Genomic DNA, 13,904 nt, shown 5'->3' with positions numbered 1-13,904 from the left:
CATCATGGGACCCCTTCAAGATGTAATGCATGTATTGTACAAAAACCTCCCCTTACAGCCTACAAACTAGAACTGCTACTATGACACTGTGTGACTCATATATATATATATATATATATATATATATATATATATCACATGTATTCTTAATACAAAAAATCTTATTCGACTTAATATGATAAGGTTTCTTCTTTAAATATTTAATATAATTATATCTTGATATTGTTGGTCCGTATAGTAATTGTGGTAAGACAATTTCATAAGAAACTGAGTTTGAAATCAGTATAACATTTATTTATTTATGATTCAACATTCAAAAAAATATCTTTATGTGTATACCTGCTTTGGCTGTCGTGTGTTGTTGTGTGTAATGTAAATATTGTGAGTGTAATGTATGTGCGTGTGAGTGTGTCTCTGCAACACAACAGCATGTGTTAATGTTGTGCACAGTACATAATTTTTTTTCCTTCTTTTTTCGCCATTACATTACAGAGAAAAGAAGAAAAAGAGTAGTAGTAGGTGGTAGGAGGTGTAGTTAATAGGAATAGTTTGTTGTTGGGAGTGAGAGAGAGAGAGACTGTGTGTGGCACTCACTGTTCTTTCATCCTTCTCGTGATTATCATTTCAACCTTTTCTGTTTTCTCTTTCCTCACTCACACACACCCTTTTGCTTTTTCTCTTCTCTCTGTGTCTGTCTCTTTCAAGTTTCAAACTTCAAACCCTAGCCATAGACTTTTCAATCTTTCATGCTCCTTCTCTGTGACTCACTTTGCATATGTTACGGTTTTTGGGGGCCTTTCAATTCTCCTTCACTCCGCGCTTTCTGGGTTTTTGGGGTTGTTTCAGGTAATGCTTATCACTTTTTTTTAATTAATTGTTTTCTTGATTTTTATTTGCAGTTTTTGTTTTTGGGATGGTTGTGGATGCTTGATTTTTCACTAACATTTTTTTTTCTTGATGATGGTTTTTTAATTTGATTGTAATTTGTAAAGCTTTAACTTTTTTTTTTCTTTTGGTTTTTTAGCTCCTCTTTTGAATTTGATCCATGGAGAGTAAAATTGGTAAAATGTATTTGTACTTTTTTGTTTGTTTCATGAGTTTTACTTTTTTTGGTTAAAAAAAATATTCTTCAATTCTCTCTTTCATTGAGCTTCCTTCTTCTCCTCTCGGCTTTGAATCCAAGGTTTTTATTTATTTTAATTTAAGCTCTAATTCTGATATTAATTCAATGTTTTGAGTTGTGAGTTTTGGTCCTTTCTTTTTCCCTTATATCAACTCTCACCTTGTTTACCACTCTTCACAAAATCAATAAAAGTATCCCACTTTCACATTCACATCTTCAAACGCCGAATCTGAACATAATGGAGCTCCATGCTTGTTCTCCTCCATCAAGGATGTAAATGCTAGGGGTAGTCCAAGAGTGTGGCCTCCGGTTAGAACTTCATAGAGGAACAGATGTAAGGAGGAGTATGGCAAAAGTGTGTTTGTGTTTCAATTACAAGGATGACTATTTATTGATTTGTTTTAGGAGTGATTAGGTGAGAGAAAGGTCCAATTCAGTTTGTTTGGGAACTTGGTGTTTGGATGCGTGTCTTTTTGTTTTTCCTTGTCTATGTAGCTACATATATTATTTTTTCACACTTTGAATGAATATTCATGTTGAATTCATAGACAAATACTAATGCATTAAAGTAAATCTCTTCATTTGAACCACAATTCTTGCCTTAACCAATCTGAAATATTAATGCTAAAATTTCAGGTTTGGATGTTATAATCAATAAAGAGATTCAAGGCAACTAAATGATTCTGTGGAATACTATGACTGAAGAGAAATCTGGAGGATGCCCTTTGCGGTTTTTTTACTTGTGTGCAATCCTCTGTGAATACATGTGAGATAGTGGAATCAATAAAGAGATTCAAGGCAACTAAAGCCGAGTTTCCCGTTTTTTGTTCGTCAACTTATCAAATGCATCTATCAAATATGGATACCTCTGGTAATACATGTGAGATAGTGGAATCAAGGGAAGAGATAATTTCCGAGTTCAAAATGGATGAAAAGCCTGAGAGTAGTTGTGCTCACAAATCAGGAAAGAAGTATTCAATTGAGGATGATATTAATCAGCTTTTCCAGGCTATTGAAATTAAAAGCTCATCTAGAAGTCGTAGTTCATCAAGTTTACAAAAGAGTGCTCTTAAAAGGCCAATAAAAGTCACTTCATCTCAGGCATCAGGAATTGGCATCTCAGAGCCTGTAAGTTTAAAGCAGGCACTTAGAGGGTTGTGCATCTCTCAGGCCTCAGAAATGGCTGCTTTGAAGAGACTGACTAAGCCATGCAGTTCATCTAGAGTATCAGAGGCGGGCACCATCAAAAGGTTGTACACAGCAGTGGTAGATGAGGGGAAAGGGAACTTGGTTGAAATCTCTCTAGTACCAGAGATATCTGCACCTTCTGATAAATTGTCTGGTGTAACTATATCAAGTTCAATTGATAATCATTCTAGTCCTTTGGTTGATGCAACAAAACCAAAAGAAATAATAACTGGGTTTTCATCCCAAGATCGGATTGTTTCTCCACCATTAGAGGTTGAGGGTGAGAAACCAATCATGGGGATTGGAAAACCAATACTTGCAAATTTGTCACCAGTTGCCTCTGCAAGTGAAGAAGTGCCAGAGGTCAGAATGGATCCTGCTTCCTCAAGCAAAGCTTCTCTTGGTTCTTCAATGTCAGATAAGGGGCATGAAGCAAATTTTCCTTCTGGATCTTGTCCACCTAGCTCTAGCACTGGAAATGGAGCAGACAAATACACAAGCAGTAATACATGTTTGTCAAAGCCAATATTTAATAACTTGAACTTCCTTAAGAAAAAAGTAAAGCAAGATTTAAGTTCTGCCGCGAGTTGCTCTACTCCATGTACAAGTAATTTGGACAAGGAGGGTGGCAATTCTGATTTTAAGCATGAAATGAAAGATAATGCGAAACAGTCTCCTTGCAGTTCAAATCATAGCATTGAAGTTAACTCAATTAATGGTGGCACAGATTCAAGCAAATCTGGTTTCAGCTTGAATTGCAATAAGAGAACTAAGTTTTTGGTGACAAAAGTTGATGAGAAATCAAGATCAAAGGAAAAGGGTGAGTACTCTCAAAGCTCAAAAAGTAGCATTGGTGAATATAGTAGTAGCACAAGCATCAGCGAGGAAAGCAGTCTAAGTAGTTCCAGTCGCGGTGGCCACAGGCCTCACATGTCAAAACACTTGAGATGGGAAGCTGTTCGTGCTGTTCAGCAGCAACATGGTAATTTAAATTTGAAGCACTTTAAGCTTCTAAGGAGGCTTGGTAGTGGGGACATTGGAACTGTTTATCTTGCAGAACTAATTGGTACAAGCTGCCTTTTTGCACTCAAAGTGATGGACAATGAATTTTTGGCAAGTCGGAAGAAAATGTTCAGGTCCCAAACTGAAAGAGAGATCCTTCAGATGCTGGACCATCCATTTCTTCCTACGCTGTATTCCCATATTGCATCAGATAAGCTCTCTTGCTTGGTTATGGAGTATTGTCCAGGCGGAGATCTGCACGTGCTGCGACAGAGGCAATCATACAAGAGTTTCTCGGAACAAGCGGCTAGGTAGGAGTTGTGGACTTTTCCACACTTTAAAAAGATATTTTGAAATTCAATCTTGCCTGGATTTCTATATTTCTGTTATTTCTGTGTTTAAATTCAGTCTTTGTCTGGTTAGAGTAAGTTCATACTATTTTTTTAACCCAAGATAGTCACTCTGTTTAAGAAGTCCAGTAGACCTTTTGTAAATTTATTCATTATAGCATTCATTTATAAGTTCAGCCATCATTTTATGTTTGATGTTATGCACTAAACTAGTAAACTAGAAAACCTAAGTTCAAATTTCTGGAGAATGAAAGAAGGTAATGTGCATAAATGGATTTTTTTTTTTTTTTTTTAAAAAAAAAGGGTTCAGTGTTAAAAAGGGCGGAAAACCATAGGAATCCCCAAAATTGAATCAAATGGGCAGTGTTTGAAATTATCTTGATTAATGTACCAAAAAAATCTTGTTTAGACTGCAACTTAGCAAGATGCAGATTAAGTATACTAGGTAAAGATTATATAATTTAGACATCTTACACATTCGCTTTCCACTAGATAACATGCTTATTCAATTGTAAATGCTGTGTTGTCTTGTTTTCACTTTACCAGAAACAGATTCCTGCATGACAATCAATGGCAAGTGGATAAGTTTTTCACCCATTTTCCTCACTATAGTCATGCCATCACATTTGCAGGTTTTATGTTGCTGAGGTTCTTCTTGCCCTGGAGTATTTGCACATGCTGGGAGTTGTATATCGTGACCTAAAGCCAGAAAATATCCTGGTACGAGAAGATGGACACATTATGCTGACAGATTTTGACTTGTCACTCAGGTGTTCTGTCAATCCAATGTTAGTCAAGTCATCTTCACCTGACACAGATGCTACAAAGAAGACGTCCAGTCCCTGTTCTGAGGCTAGTTGCATACACCCTTTCTGTCTCCAACCGGATTGGCAAGTTTCCTGCTTTACTCCCATTCTGTTATCTGCCGGAGCAAAATCTCGGAAGATGAAGGCTGACATAGCTTCTCAGGCTGGTCCTCTGCCACAGCTTGTAGTGGAGCCTACCAGTGCACGGTCTAACTCCTTTGTTGGAACCTATGAATATCTTGCTCCGGAGATCATCAAAGGTGAGGGTCATGGGAGTGCAGTAGATTGGTGGACTTTTGGTATATTTTTGTTTGAGCTTTTATATGGTAAGACTCCTTTCAAGGGCCAATCAAATGAGGACACATTAGCCAATGTGGTTTCACAAAGCCTTAAGTTCCCGGGTACTCCAATAGTCAGTTTTCATGCAAGAGATTTGATCAGAGGATTGTTGATAAAGGATCCTGAAAACCGATTAGGTTCTGTAAAAGGTGCTGCTGAAATAAAGCAGCACCCTTTCTTTGAAGGCCTGAACTGGGCTCTAATACGGTGTGCAGCACCACCAGAGCTCCCCAAGTTTCTGGATTTTGGAAGTAGTGCTCCATCTGTGGCTGCAAATAAGGAGAATGCAAATGATTTAGAGGATATAGAAGATTGTGAAGAGTTTGAGCTGTTTTAGTTAGACTTGTCTTCTCTGCCCTTTCCTACCCCCGTTGTCTTTTTCGTTTCTTCTTATGAGGGGTGGGAATTTGAATTGAAGTTGACTTGGTTTTAAAACTCGAACTCATCCATATAACACTTAGTATAGCTTATAGCATAAATGTAATCCAAACCTTGTGACAAATAGATAGGTTAGTATATGTTTATACTGTACTAGAAGTTGCAAATCGATAAAGGAAACATGAGGATTTCTTTGGTTTGTCTGCAGGCCATTTCAGCTTCTATATGATATTATCAATGGATATTTCTATCCCTTTTTTCATTTGCCTCCATGGTTGAAACATTGTCATGCTTCTTTATCATTTCTATTTTTTTTTTATAATACACTCTAGTCAGTTGCATACTTTGTACAGTTATTTACAGTACTTATGCTAAAAGTCATTTAAAAAAGAAAAGTACTTAAGTTTGTTACTGGCCTTTACAATTATGCAATTCCTTGAGATAAGTTCCATTCTGGGCCAATCCAGAAATGTAAACAAACATAACAGTGGTAGAGCTGGTTTTCTTATGTTGGTGATTTTGATTCAGTTCTCCGTAACCTGTAGTACAATATCATAATGAACTGGATAGAGCTGGTTGTCTTATTCTTGCTGTATGCAGTTGAGGGTGTTTTCTTGGTTTAAAGCACATATTGGAGTTGTTGGCAATGACTTTACATATATGCAAATTTAGAGTGACTTTGGCATTTAAATTGATATGAAAAAGGTCAGTATATGGCATTCAATATATACAAATTTAGTCTGATGTGAATACTGATGATACATGACAAGTGATGTGCTCATGTTGTAAGAAACATGACCATGCTGAAGTCCTTAATAGTTACTGACTTTACCGGTTAATACGGTCGACAGCACAGGTTTGTGAAGGTAATAAATTATTGGCTGGTTCAGCTTGTAGATAAAAGTAAAAACATTTTTGCCATGATGTGTATGAACAGGAGTTGGAATGTTCTGTGCAAGTCATCAGCAGCTGAGGGCATGATATTATATTTGATACATCAAATTATTTCGTTAAGATTGTCAATTATTGGCATTTGACACATAAACAGTAATTTCCCAAGGCTGAAATTACATGTAAAACCATTTTCATTTAAGCAATTTATTCAGGATTGCCCCATTGACTTTAATTTTCCTTGATTTCATGACGTGTAAAGTATTTTTCATGTAATTGCTTTACTTATACCAATTCACATATTCGACACCAAGTTTTTTTAATGGTTTTAAACTCTTCTAACCTAGCTTCTTGAATCAAGTGGAAGCATCACCTAATAATATTTGCTCCCAGGCTTTTGTTACTTGTAATGTTTTGAATCTTTGTTACCTAATGACCAGGATGATATCTTATTTTGTGTTGAAAAACTAATTCTCTGTGATCTAGGCCAGCATAAGTAACTTGTTGATATAATGTTCCAAACCATTTGGTGATCCAGCAGTAACTCTACTAATTGTTGTCATTCGAATTCAAACAACTCTATCCTGACTAAATAATTTTACTCGTGGTTTGTGCTCTGGTGGTGCCTGGTTTTAGATGAGGTTGAAGATTCCTGAGGATCATTGTTGGACAATATTTAGCAGAGAATGATGGTATACAGAAAGAATCTAAACCACTGAAACATCCAGAAGATCTAATTCTAGGTATGGTACATTCATTGTCAAAACACTTAAGAGGTAAAAGAATTCCTGGGTAGGCATTGGTGTGGTACTTTTGCACAATGGGCTAGTAAAAGTAGGTAACTTTATATGACCCTTCCATGTTTGGGTCATATACCATGCAATAGTTGTCAAACTGATGAAATGCTATATCTATATAAAAGGTGCACAATATGTATATATTTGATTCTTTCTCTCTTTTTAGTCTTATCCATCACATTGAATGATGGAACATCTCAGATGATTTTACTGACCATCAGAATGGCAACTATACGTATTTTCTTTTGTTGTGTTACCTCCATTACTCCTTCATTTGTGCTTTGTTCTCATGCAAGTGTTAAATCACTTCTTTTGCACACTCAACAGTGTTTTTCCATGACAGACTTAGAAGTCATGTGACACTGAAGTTGATTACGTGTTGTTGGTGTCACTGCCATTCTGACTTTCAATCAATCAATAGTTTAGAAGAAAGAAGACCATGAACGCAGGGTGTTCAAGTACGTTTAGCTGCAGATTTCAAACCAAATTAAATCCATACTTGATTTCAATTGCACCAACAACCGAAGAGGGATTGGATCTTGGTATGTGTTCTATGTGTCAAACCATGTCATTTAGCATCCCCCTGATTTTTATGCATAGATTCATTCCATTGAGTAACATTCCCTTACATGGAAATGATAGCGCAGCAAGTGATACAGGAGCATCCACTAGGATAAGGGACAACAACTTGACATAAATATGCTAAATAAATGTCCTTATAAAACTTTAATATTGCTAGCAAATAGCAATACTTTCTTGTATATTTTTTTTTGGTTGAAATTTATTAAATAAAAAGTGAGATATAATCTTGTGATTTTTCCATAAATTTTGGTTAATAGTAAAGAATGCCTTAAGGGTGTTAATATTTTCTTATAGCCAAATTATGAAATTCATTTCCAGCACTAGTTTTTGTGGCAGTGCTTTGCTATATGAATTTGATGCAAATGACTTTATGTTAAGAGTGAATTATTGAGCGAATAATTGGATGGTGGGTCGTGAGAGTGTATTTGAATTTTGGGCATGGTCAAATATGTTTTTAATTTTGATAAGATTTTAAGTTTAGTTTTAGTTTTTACAAGAAAAGTCACCTATTTTCAATACATAAGATGTGAAAAATTAATATATGCAATTTTTTAAAGATATAAATATAAATATGTATGTACAATTTAAAGCATAGCCATGTATGTGAATAGTTAGGAAGTAAAACTTTAAAATTTAAGGGACATAAATAGTAATATAATGATAATTTTTATTAATAATTTTGAATCCTTGTAAATAAGAAGCTGGTAACAAGTTTCTAAGGCGAAGAAAGAAAAATGATGATCCAATGTGAAAGGTCTTCATCGGTTTTGAAATCATTGCTCCAAATCGTATCTCCATGTAAACGAGATTTGGGTAGCTTTCGCAGACTTTGGCAACATTCTGAGTCCACTTTCTGTGTTATAGACGACAGGAACCTTCTGAGGCCGAGTCTCAACTCCAAAACCGGTCTTCACGTTCTGGACCTCATTGACTGCGGTTCGCTCGAACCGGATCGAACCCTGTACAACACGCTCTTAAAGAGGTGCACCCAATTGGGGAAGCTCAAAGAAGGAAAACTAGTGCACTTCCACGTTCTCAACTCCAACTTCAAACATGACCTTGTTATTCAGAACTCCCTTCTCTTCATGTACGCCCGCTGTGGCAGTTTGGAAGGCGCGCGCCGCCTGTTCGACGAAATGCCGCACAGGGACATGGTCTCTTGGACCTCCATGATCACCGGCTATGCTCAAAACGACCGCGCCAGTGACGCCCTCCTGTTGTTTCCTCGGATGCTTAGTGATGGCGCGGAGCCGAACGAGTTCACGTTGTCGAGCTTGGTGAAGTGTTGTGGGTATATGGCGAGTTATAATTGTGGGAGGCAGATTCATGCGTGTTGTTGGAAGTATGGATGTCACTCTAATGTGTTTGTGGGGAGTTCCCTTGTGGATATGTATGCTAGGTGTGGCTACTTAGGGGAGGCAATGTTGGTTTTCGATAAGTTGGGGTGTAAGAATGAGGTTTCTTGGAATGCTTTGATAGCCGGTTATGCTAGGAAGGGGGAAGGAGAGGAGGCTTTGGCTTTGTTTGTGAGGATGCAAAGGGAAGGTTATAGGCCGACTGAGTTTACTTATTCGGCGCTTTTGAGTTCTTGTTCCAGTATGGGCTGTTTGGAGCAAGGGAAATGGCTTCATGCGCATTTGATGAAATCGAGTCAGAAGTTGGTTGGTTACGTGGGGAACACGCTACTTCACATGTATGCAAAGTCGGGCAGCATCCGGGATGCGGAGAAGGTTTTTGACAAGTTGGTGAAAGTCGATGTTGTTTCTTGCAATTCGATGCTGATAGGGTATGCCCAACATGGGCTTGGGAAGGAAGCTGCACAGCAATTTGACGAAATGATAAGATTTGGGATTGAACCCAATGATATAACATTCCTCTCTGTTCTTACTGCTTGTAGCCATGCTAGACTTTTGGATGAGGGTAAACATTATTTTGGATTGATGAGAAAGTACAATATTGAACCAAAAGTGTCACATTATGCGACAATTGTTGATCTTCTTGGCCGAGCTGGTCTTCTTGACCAAGCAAAGAGTTTCATAGAAGAAATGCCAATTGAGCCCACTGTGGCTATCTGGGGTGCTTTGCTTGGTGCTTCCAAGATGCATAAGAACACCGAAATGGGTGCTTATGCTGCTCAGCGGGTTTTTGAGCTTGATCCTTCATACCCAGGGACACATACATTGCTTGCCAATATTTATGCCTCAGCTGGGAGGTGGGAGGATGTTGCAAAAGTCAGAAAGATAATGAAAGATAGTGGAGTGAAGAAGGAGCCAGCATGTAGCTGGGTTGAGGTTGAAAATTCTGTCCATGTGTTTGTGGCAAATGACGTTGCTCATCCTCAGAAAGAAAAGATCCATAAAATGTGGGAGAAGCTTAATCAGAAAATTAAGGAGATTGGCTATGTTCCTGACACTAGCCATGTGCTTCTGTTCGTAGACCAACAAGAGAAGGAACTAAATTTACAGTATCATAGTGAGAAGCTGGCTCTTTCATTTGCCCTTCTGAATACTCCTCCTGGATCCACTATACGCATTATGAAGAATATTAGGGTTTGTGGTGATTGCCACTCAGCAATAAAATATGTGTCATTGGTGGTGAAGAGGGAAATCATTGTGAGAGACACCAATCGGTTTCATCATTTTTGTGATGGCTTCTGCTCGTGTGGGGATTACTGGTAGTGCCAATTATTATCAATATCATCTAATCATTGAGAGGTATCATGGGATAGTTTTTGTTCCAAATATCATACCCAATTGCTCTGCTTCTACTTGACTTTGCGAAATTCCATTCTTATTACGTGGTGACACAGTCTCCATTTGCTTGAAGGTTGTGTCTAAAGGTTCAAGTAAATGTAAGTCTTGACCATGACTATGGTTATAATTCATTTGAAACATAAATATATGGGCTAGTGAGATGTACCTAACTTTTTTTTAGGTAGAAGGTGAGGTTGTTACATACTTACATGCATTTATTGAGTTATCTTTTGAGATACATTTAAAATTCATACTTTACCCGTTGTATACTTTTTTGTGCTCACTCATACATGAGTCTGAAAAGTTTTCATATTTTTCTTTTGATTTGAATTAATTAATATTCATTCAATAATATTCTTGTTGACTGCTTTTTTCCTATTATTTGTCAGTACTTGTTGCCATTTGGTGAAATATTGGAGATAATCCAAACCTTGTGACAAATAGATAGATTAGTATATGTTTATACTGCTAGAAGTTGCAAAACAATAAAGGAAACTTGAGGATTTCTTTGGTTTGTCTGCTGGCCATTTTAGCCTCTATATGATATTATCAATGGATTTTTCTTTCTCTTTTTCTGTTTGCCTCCTGGTTGAAACATTGTCATGCTCCTTTATCTTTTTTTTTTGTTTATAATACACTATAGTCAGTTACATACTTTGTACAATTATTTACAGTACTTATGCTAAAAGTTATTTTAAAAAAAAAACCGAAAAGCAAGTTTGTTACATGCCTTTACTATTATGCAAATCCTTGAGATAAGTTCCATTTCTGGGCCAATCCTGAAACGTAAACTAGCATAACAGTGGTAGAGCTGGTTTTCTTATAATGGTGACTTTGATTCGGTTCTCCGTAACCTGTAGTACGATATCATAATGAACTGGACTTGAGGGTGTTTTCTTGGTTTGAAGCACATATTGGAGTTGTTGGCAATGGCATTCAATATATGCAAATTTAGAGTGACTTTGCCATTTAAATTGGTATGCAAAAAGGTCAGTATATGATGTTTATCAACTCTGGGCTATAATTTTCTATCTAATCTGATGTGCATACTGATGATACAGGACAAGTGATATGCTCATGTTGTAAGAAACATGACCATGCTGGAGTCCTTAATAGTTACTGGCTTACTGGTCAATATGGTCGACAACACAGGTTTGTGGAGGTAATAAATTATTAACTAATATTGTTAATACACAATTATTTTTTTTGTATTAATTTTAGTTGTTTTGCAAGATTTTAAGTTTATATATTTTCATTGATGATTAAATAATTTCTTTCTAAGTGCATATTATCATCAACTTCAGTAAATTTTAAATTTATTGCTATTAAAAAATAAATAGTTACATTATCGTCTAGATTTTGTATAAAACAACCAGAATAACCATGGCCATTCTAATAAGTCTAAGTTCAGTTTTTTCGTTTGAAAATTATCTTTAATTGTTATGAATATTTCTTGAGAGTCGTATTTAAAAATCTAAAGGGAGTCCGATAATTTCAGTATTAGAAAATACTGACTAAAGTTATGCTGTTAATTTTATAATGTTTTCGACTTTAGTGCAATTAGTACTTAAAATTATTTTTCAAATTTCTTAAAATATTATTTATGGAACATATTTCACATTTAAACATCAAAATAATATCTTAATTATTAAGAGCAAATTTCTCACTAAAAATTGAACTCAGGCATATTAGAGAGGTTAGAGGTATTTTGGTAATTTTATATAGAAATCTGGACAGTTGTAGAGAATTTCTCAAATATTATTTTTAATATTATAGTTAATATTCTTAGTGAAAATAAAGCTTCTATAATTTTCTCAATTGTATTTTGGCTAAAAATAGGGAGTAAGCCATCAAAATATAAAATTATAAAACAGTTTCTCAAACTACATGTCATTAAACAAGTTAGTCTTTTCATTGATAACACCATTAGCCAACATCTCAATTTTCACCATATTATATATATATACACACGAATTATTAGTAAATTTATATTTAAAAATCTAATGGGAATTCAAGAATTTTGACACGGACAAATTGTCTTCAAGTTATCAAGAACTATTAAAATATGATTTTTAAATATTTGGAAAAATAACCAAGTTACCCCTAGTGTTATCAAACAACCACAGTTGCGTTTTTAGCCAAAATACAATTGCAAAACATGTAGAAACTTTATTTTCACATAGAATATTAGCTATAAGATTTTAAAAAATTGCGAAATTTTTTGCAACTATCTAGATTTATGTATAAAACTAGCAAAATACGCATTACCATTTTAATAACCTTATGTTCAATTTTTTCATGGGAAAATTGTCATTAATTGTTAAGAATATAACTGGAGAATCATATATAAAAATGTAAAGGACGTTCAATAATATCAGTGTTAGAAAATACTAACTGAGCTTATATTGTTGGTCTTTAATACTATATCTGATTCTTTATATTTATATGAAAAATAAATAATTATACACAATATATAACCATTTTCAAATGTAAATTGTTTGTTTCCTTTTATACCATTGATTTCCATTCTCTAATTTTTAAACGTATAATTTTTTATTGGCAAAATAGTTTAGATAACATTTGAGGATAAAAAGTGATATACTTCAAAATTAGAGGGACGGAAAAATGCACAAAACTACACATATTGTATAACTAAAAAATAGAAAATGTGCCAAAAAATTATGTTTTAAAATTAGTTTAATATTTTTGCCTCGAATGAAAATTAATTTGTCAAATCATTTTATTTGATTTTTTATTTATTATATTCTTCAATAGCACATGTAAAATTTATAAACTAATAATTTAACTTTATTTTTTTATTCATATAATATAAAATAAAGAGATATATAATATATAAAATAAAATATAAATTAAATACCATCAATGATTTTAATTTTTTAACTAATTATTTAAAGTACATAAATCTAAAGATACCGTACTATATACATAAAATAAAACATAATTATTAAAACTGATTGGATAAGAATTATTGTTAATATATAATAATTTTACAATGTTTGAAAATTAAATTAATATGAATTGTAATTTAGTTGCTACAATTTATTTTTATAAACAATAACAAATAAATTTTTAAATATATAATAAATTGAAAAAAAATCATTAAAAATGAGTAAAATATCCTAATAACTATTTAAATATTTATATTTAAAATATCTTTAATAAATAATTTTTAGACAATAATTAAAATAATAATTTTAATGTATATTATTTAAATTGTATGATAATTATTTATTATTTAAAAATATATCATGTGTGATAAATATAATAATTAATATTATATAAGAAAAATATTTATTTATACATTTGTATAATTAATAATTTAATATATTAATATCATTAAATACTATATTAATATTTGAATTCAAATTTATGTATGTGGACATCCACTTGTATTTAAAAGGAGTATATCAGTAAGTTATAACTGCATTTTCTTTTACATAACTGTAATTTTCTTAAATATTTAATAATATGCTTAATTTTAATTAAATATGTTTGAATAAATGTTTAATTAAATTCTACATTTAAATAAATTAATATTAAATATTTATTTAAATTTTATATTTAATAGATTAAATAATTACTACTGTATGAATAATTTTTATTTTTAAATACTTTTTAATATCCTTATTTATGTTGGTTTAGGTATTAAGTGTTTTAATAGTTTTTTATTTTTA

At 33.7% G+C, this 13,904-nt stretch overlaps 2 protein-coding genes across 4 annotated transcripts; both read left to right on the top strand.

The window, feature by feature from the left end:
- The first annotated feature begins 349 nt into the window (after positions 1-349).
- LOC100784955 (serine/threonine-protein kinase D6PKL1) lies at positions 350-5,448 on the top strand. Of its 3 annotated transcripts, none has more exons than XM_006582360.4 (3): positions 350-846; positions 1,760-3,624; positions 4,296-5,448. In XM_006582360.4, the coding sequence occupies exons 2-3, from the start codon at positions 1,967-1,969 to the stop codon at positions 5,143-5,145; spliced, it is 2,508 nt and encodes an 835-aa protein (XP_006582423.1). In that variant the 5' UTR covers positions 350-846; positions 1,760-1,966; the 3' UTR covers positions 5,146-5,448. The 3 variants fall into 3 exon arrangements, with proteins under 3 accessions (XP_006582423.1, XP_014632372.1, XP_003526392.2); XM_014776886.3 differs by having other exon boundaries at positions 350-1,457; XM_003526344.5 differs by having other exon boundaries at positions 350-1,538.
- Positions 5,449-8,119: 2,671 nt separating this feature from the next.
- LOC100784425 (pentatricopeptide repeat-containing protein At3g24000, mitochondrial) lies at positions 8,120-11,479 on the top strand. The gene has a single exon (XM_003526343.5). The coding sequence runs from the start codon at positions 8,191-8,193 to the stop codon at positions 10,132-10,134; it is 1,944 nt and encodes a 647-aa protein (XP_003526391.1). The 5' UTR covers positions 8,120-8,190; the 3' UTR covers positions 10,135-11,479.
- The last annotated feature ends 2,425 nt before the right edge of the window (positions 11,480-13,904 follow it).

Source organism: Glycine max, chromosome 6 (genome assembly GCF_000004515.6).
Source record: "Glycine max cultivar Williams 82 chromosome 6, Glycine_max_v4.0, whole genome shotgun sequence".
NCBI lineage: Eukaryota > Viridiplantae > Streptophyta > Magnoliopsida > Fabales > Fabaceae > Glycine > Glycine max.
The sequence above is the reverse complement of the archived record's forward strand: the minus strand, read 5'-3'. Positions and strand labels throughout refer to the sequence as shown.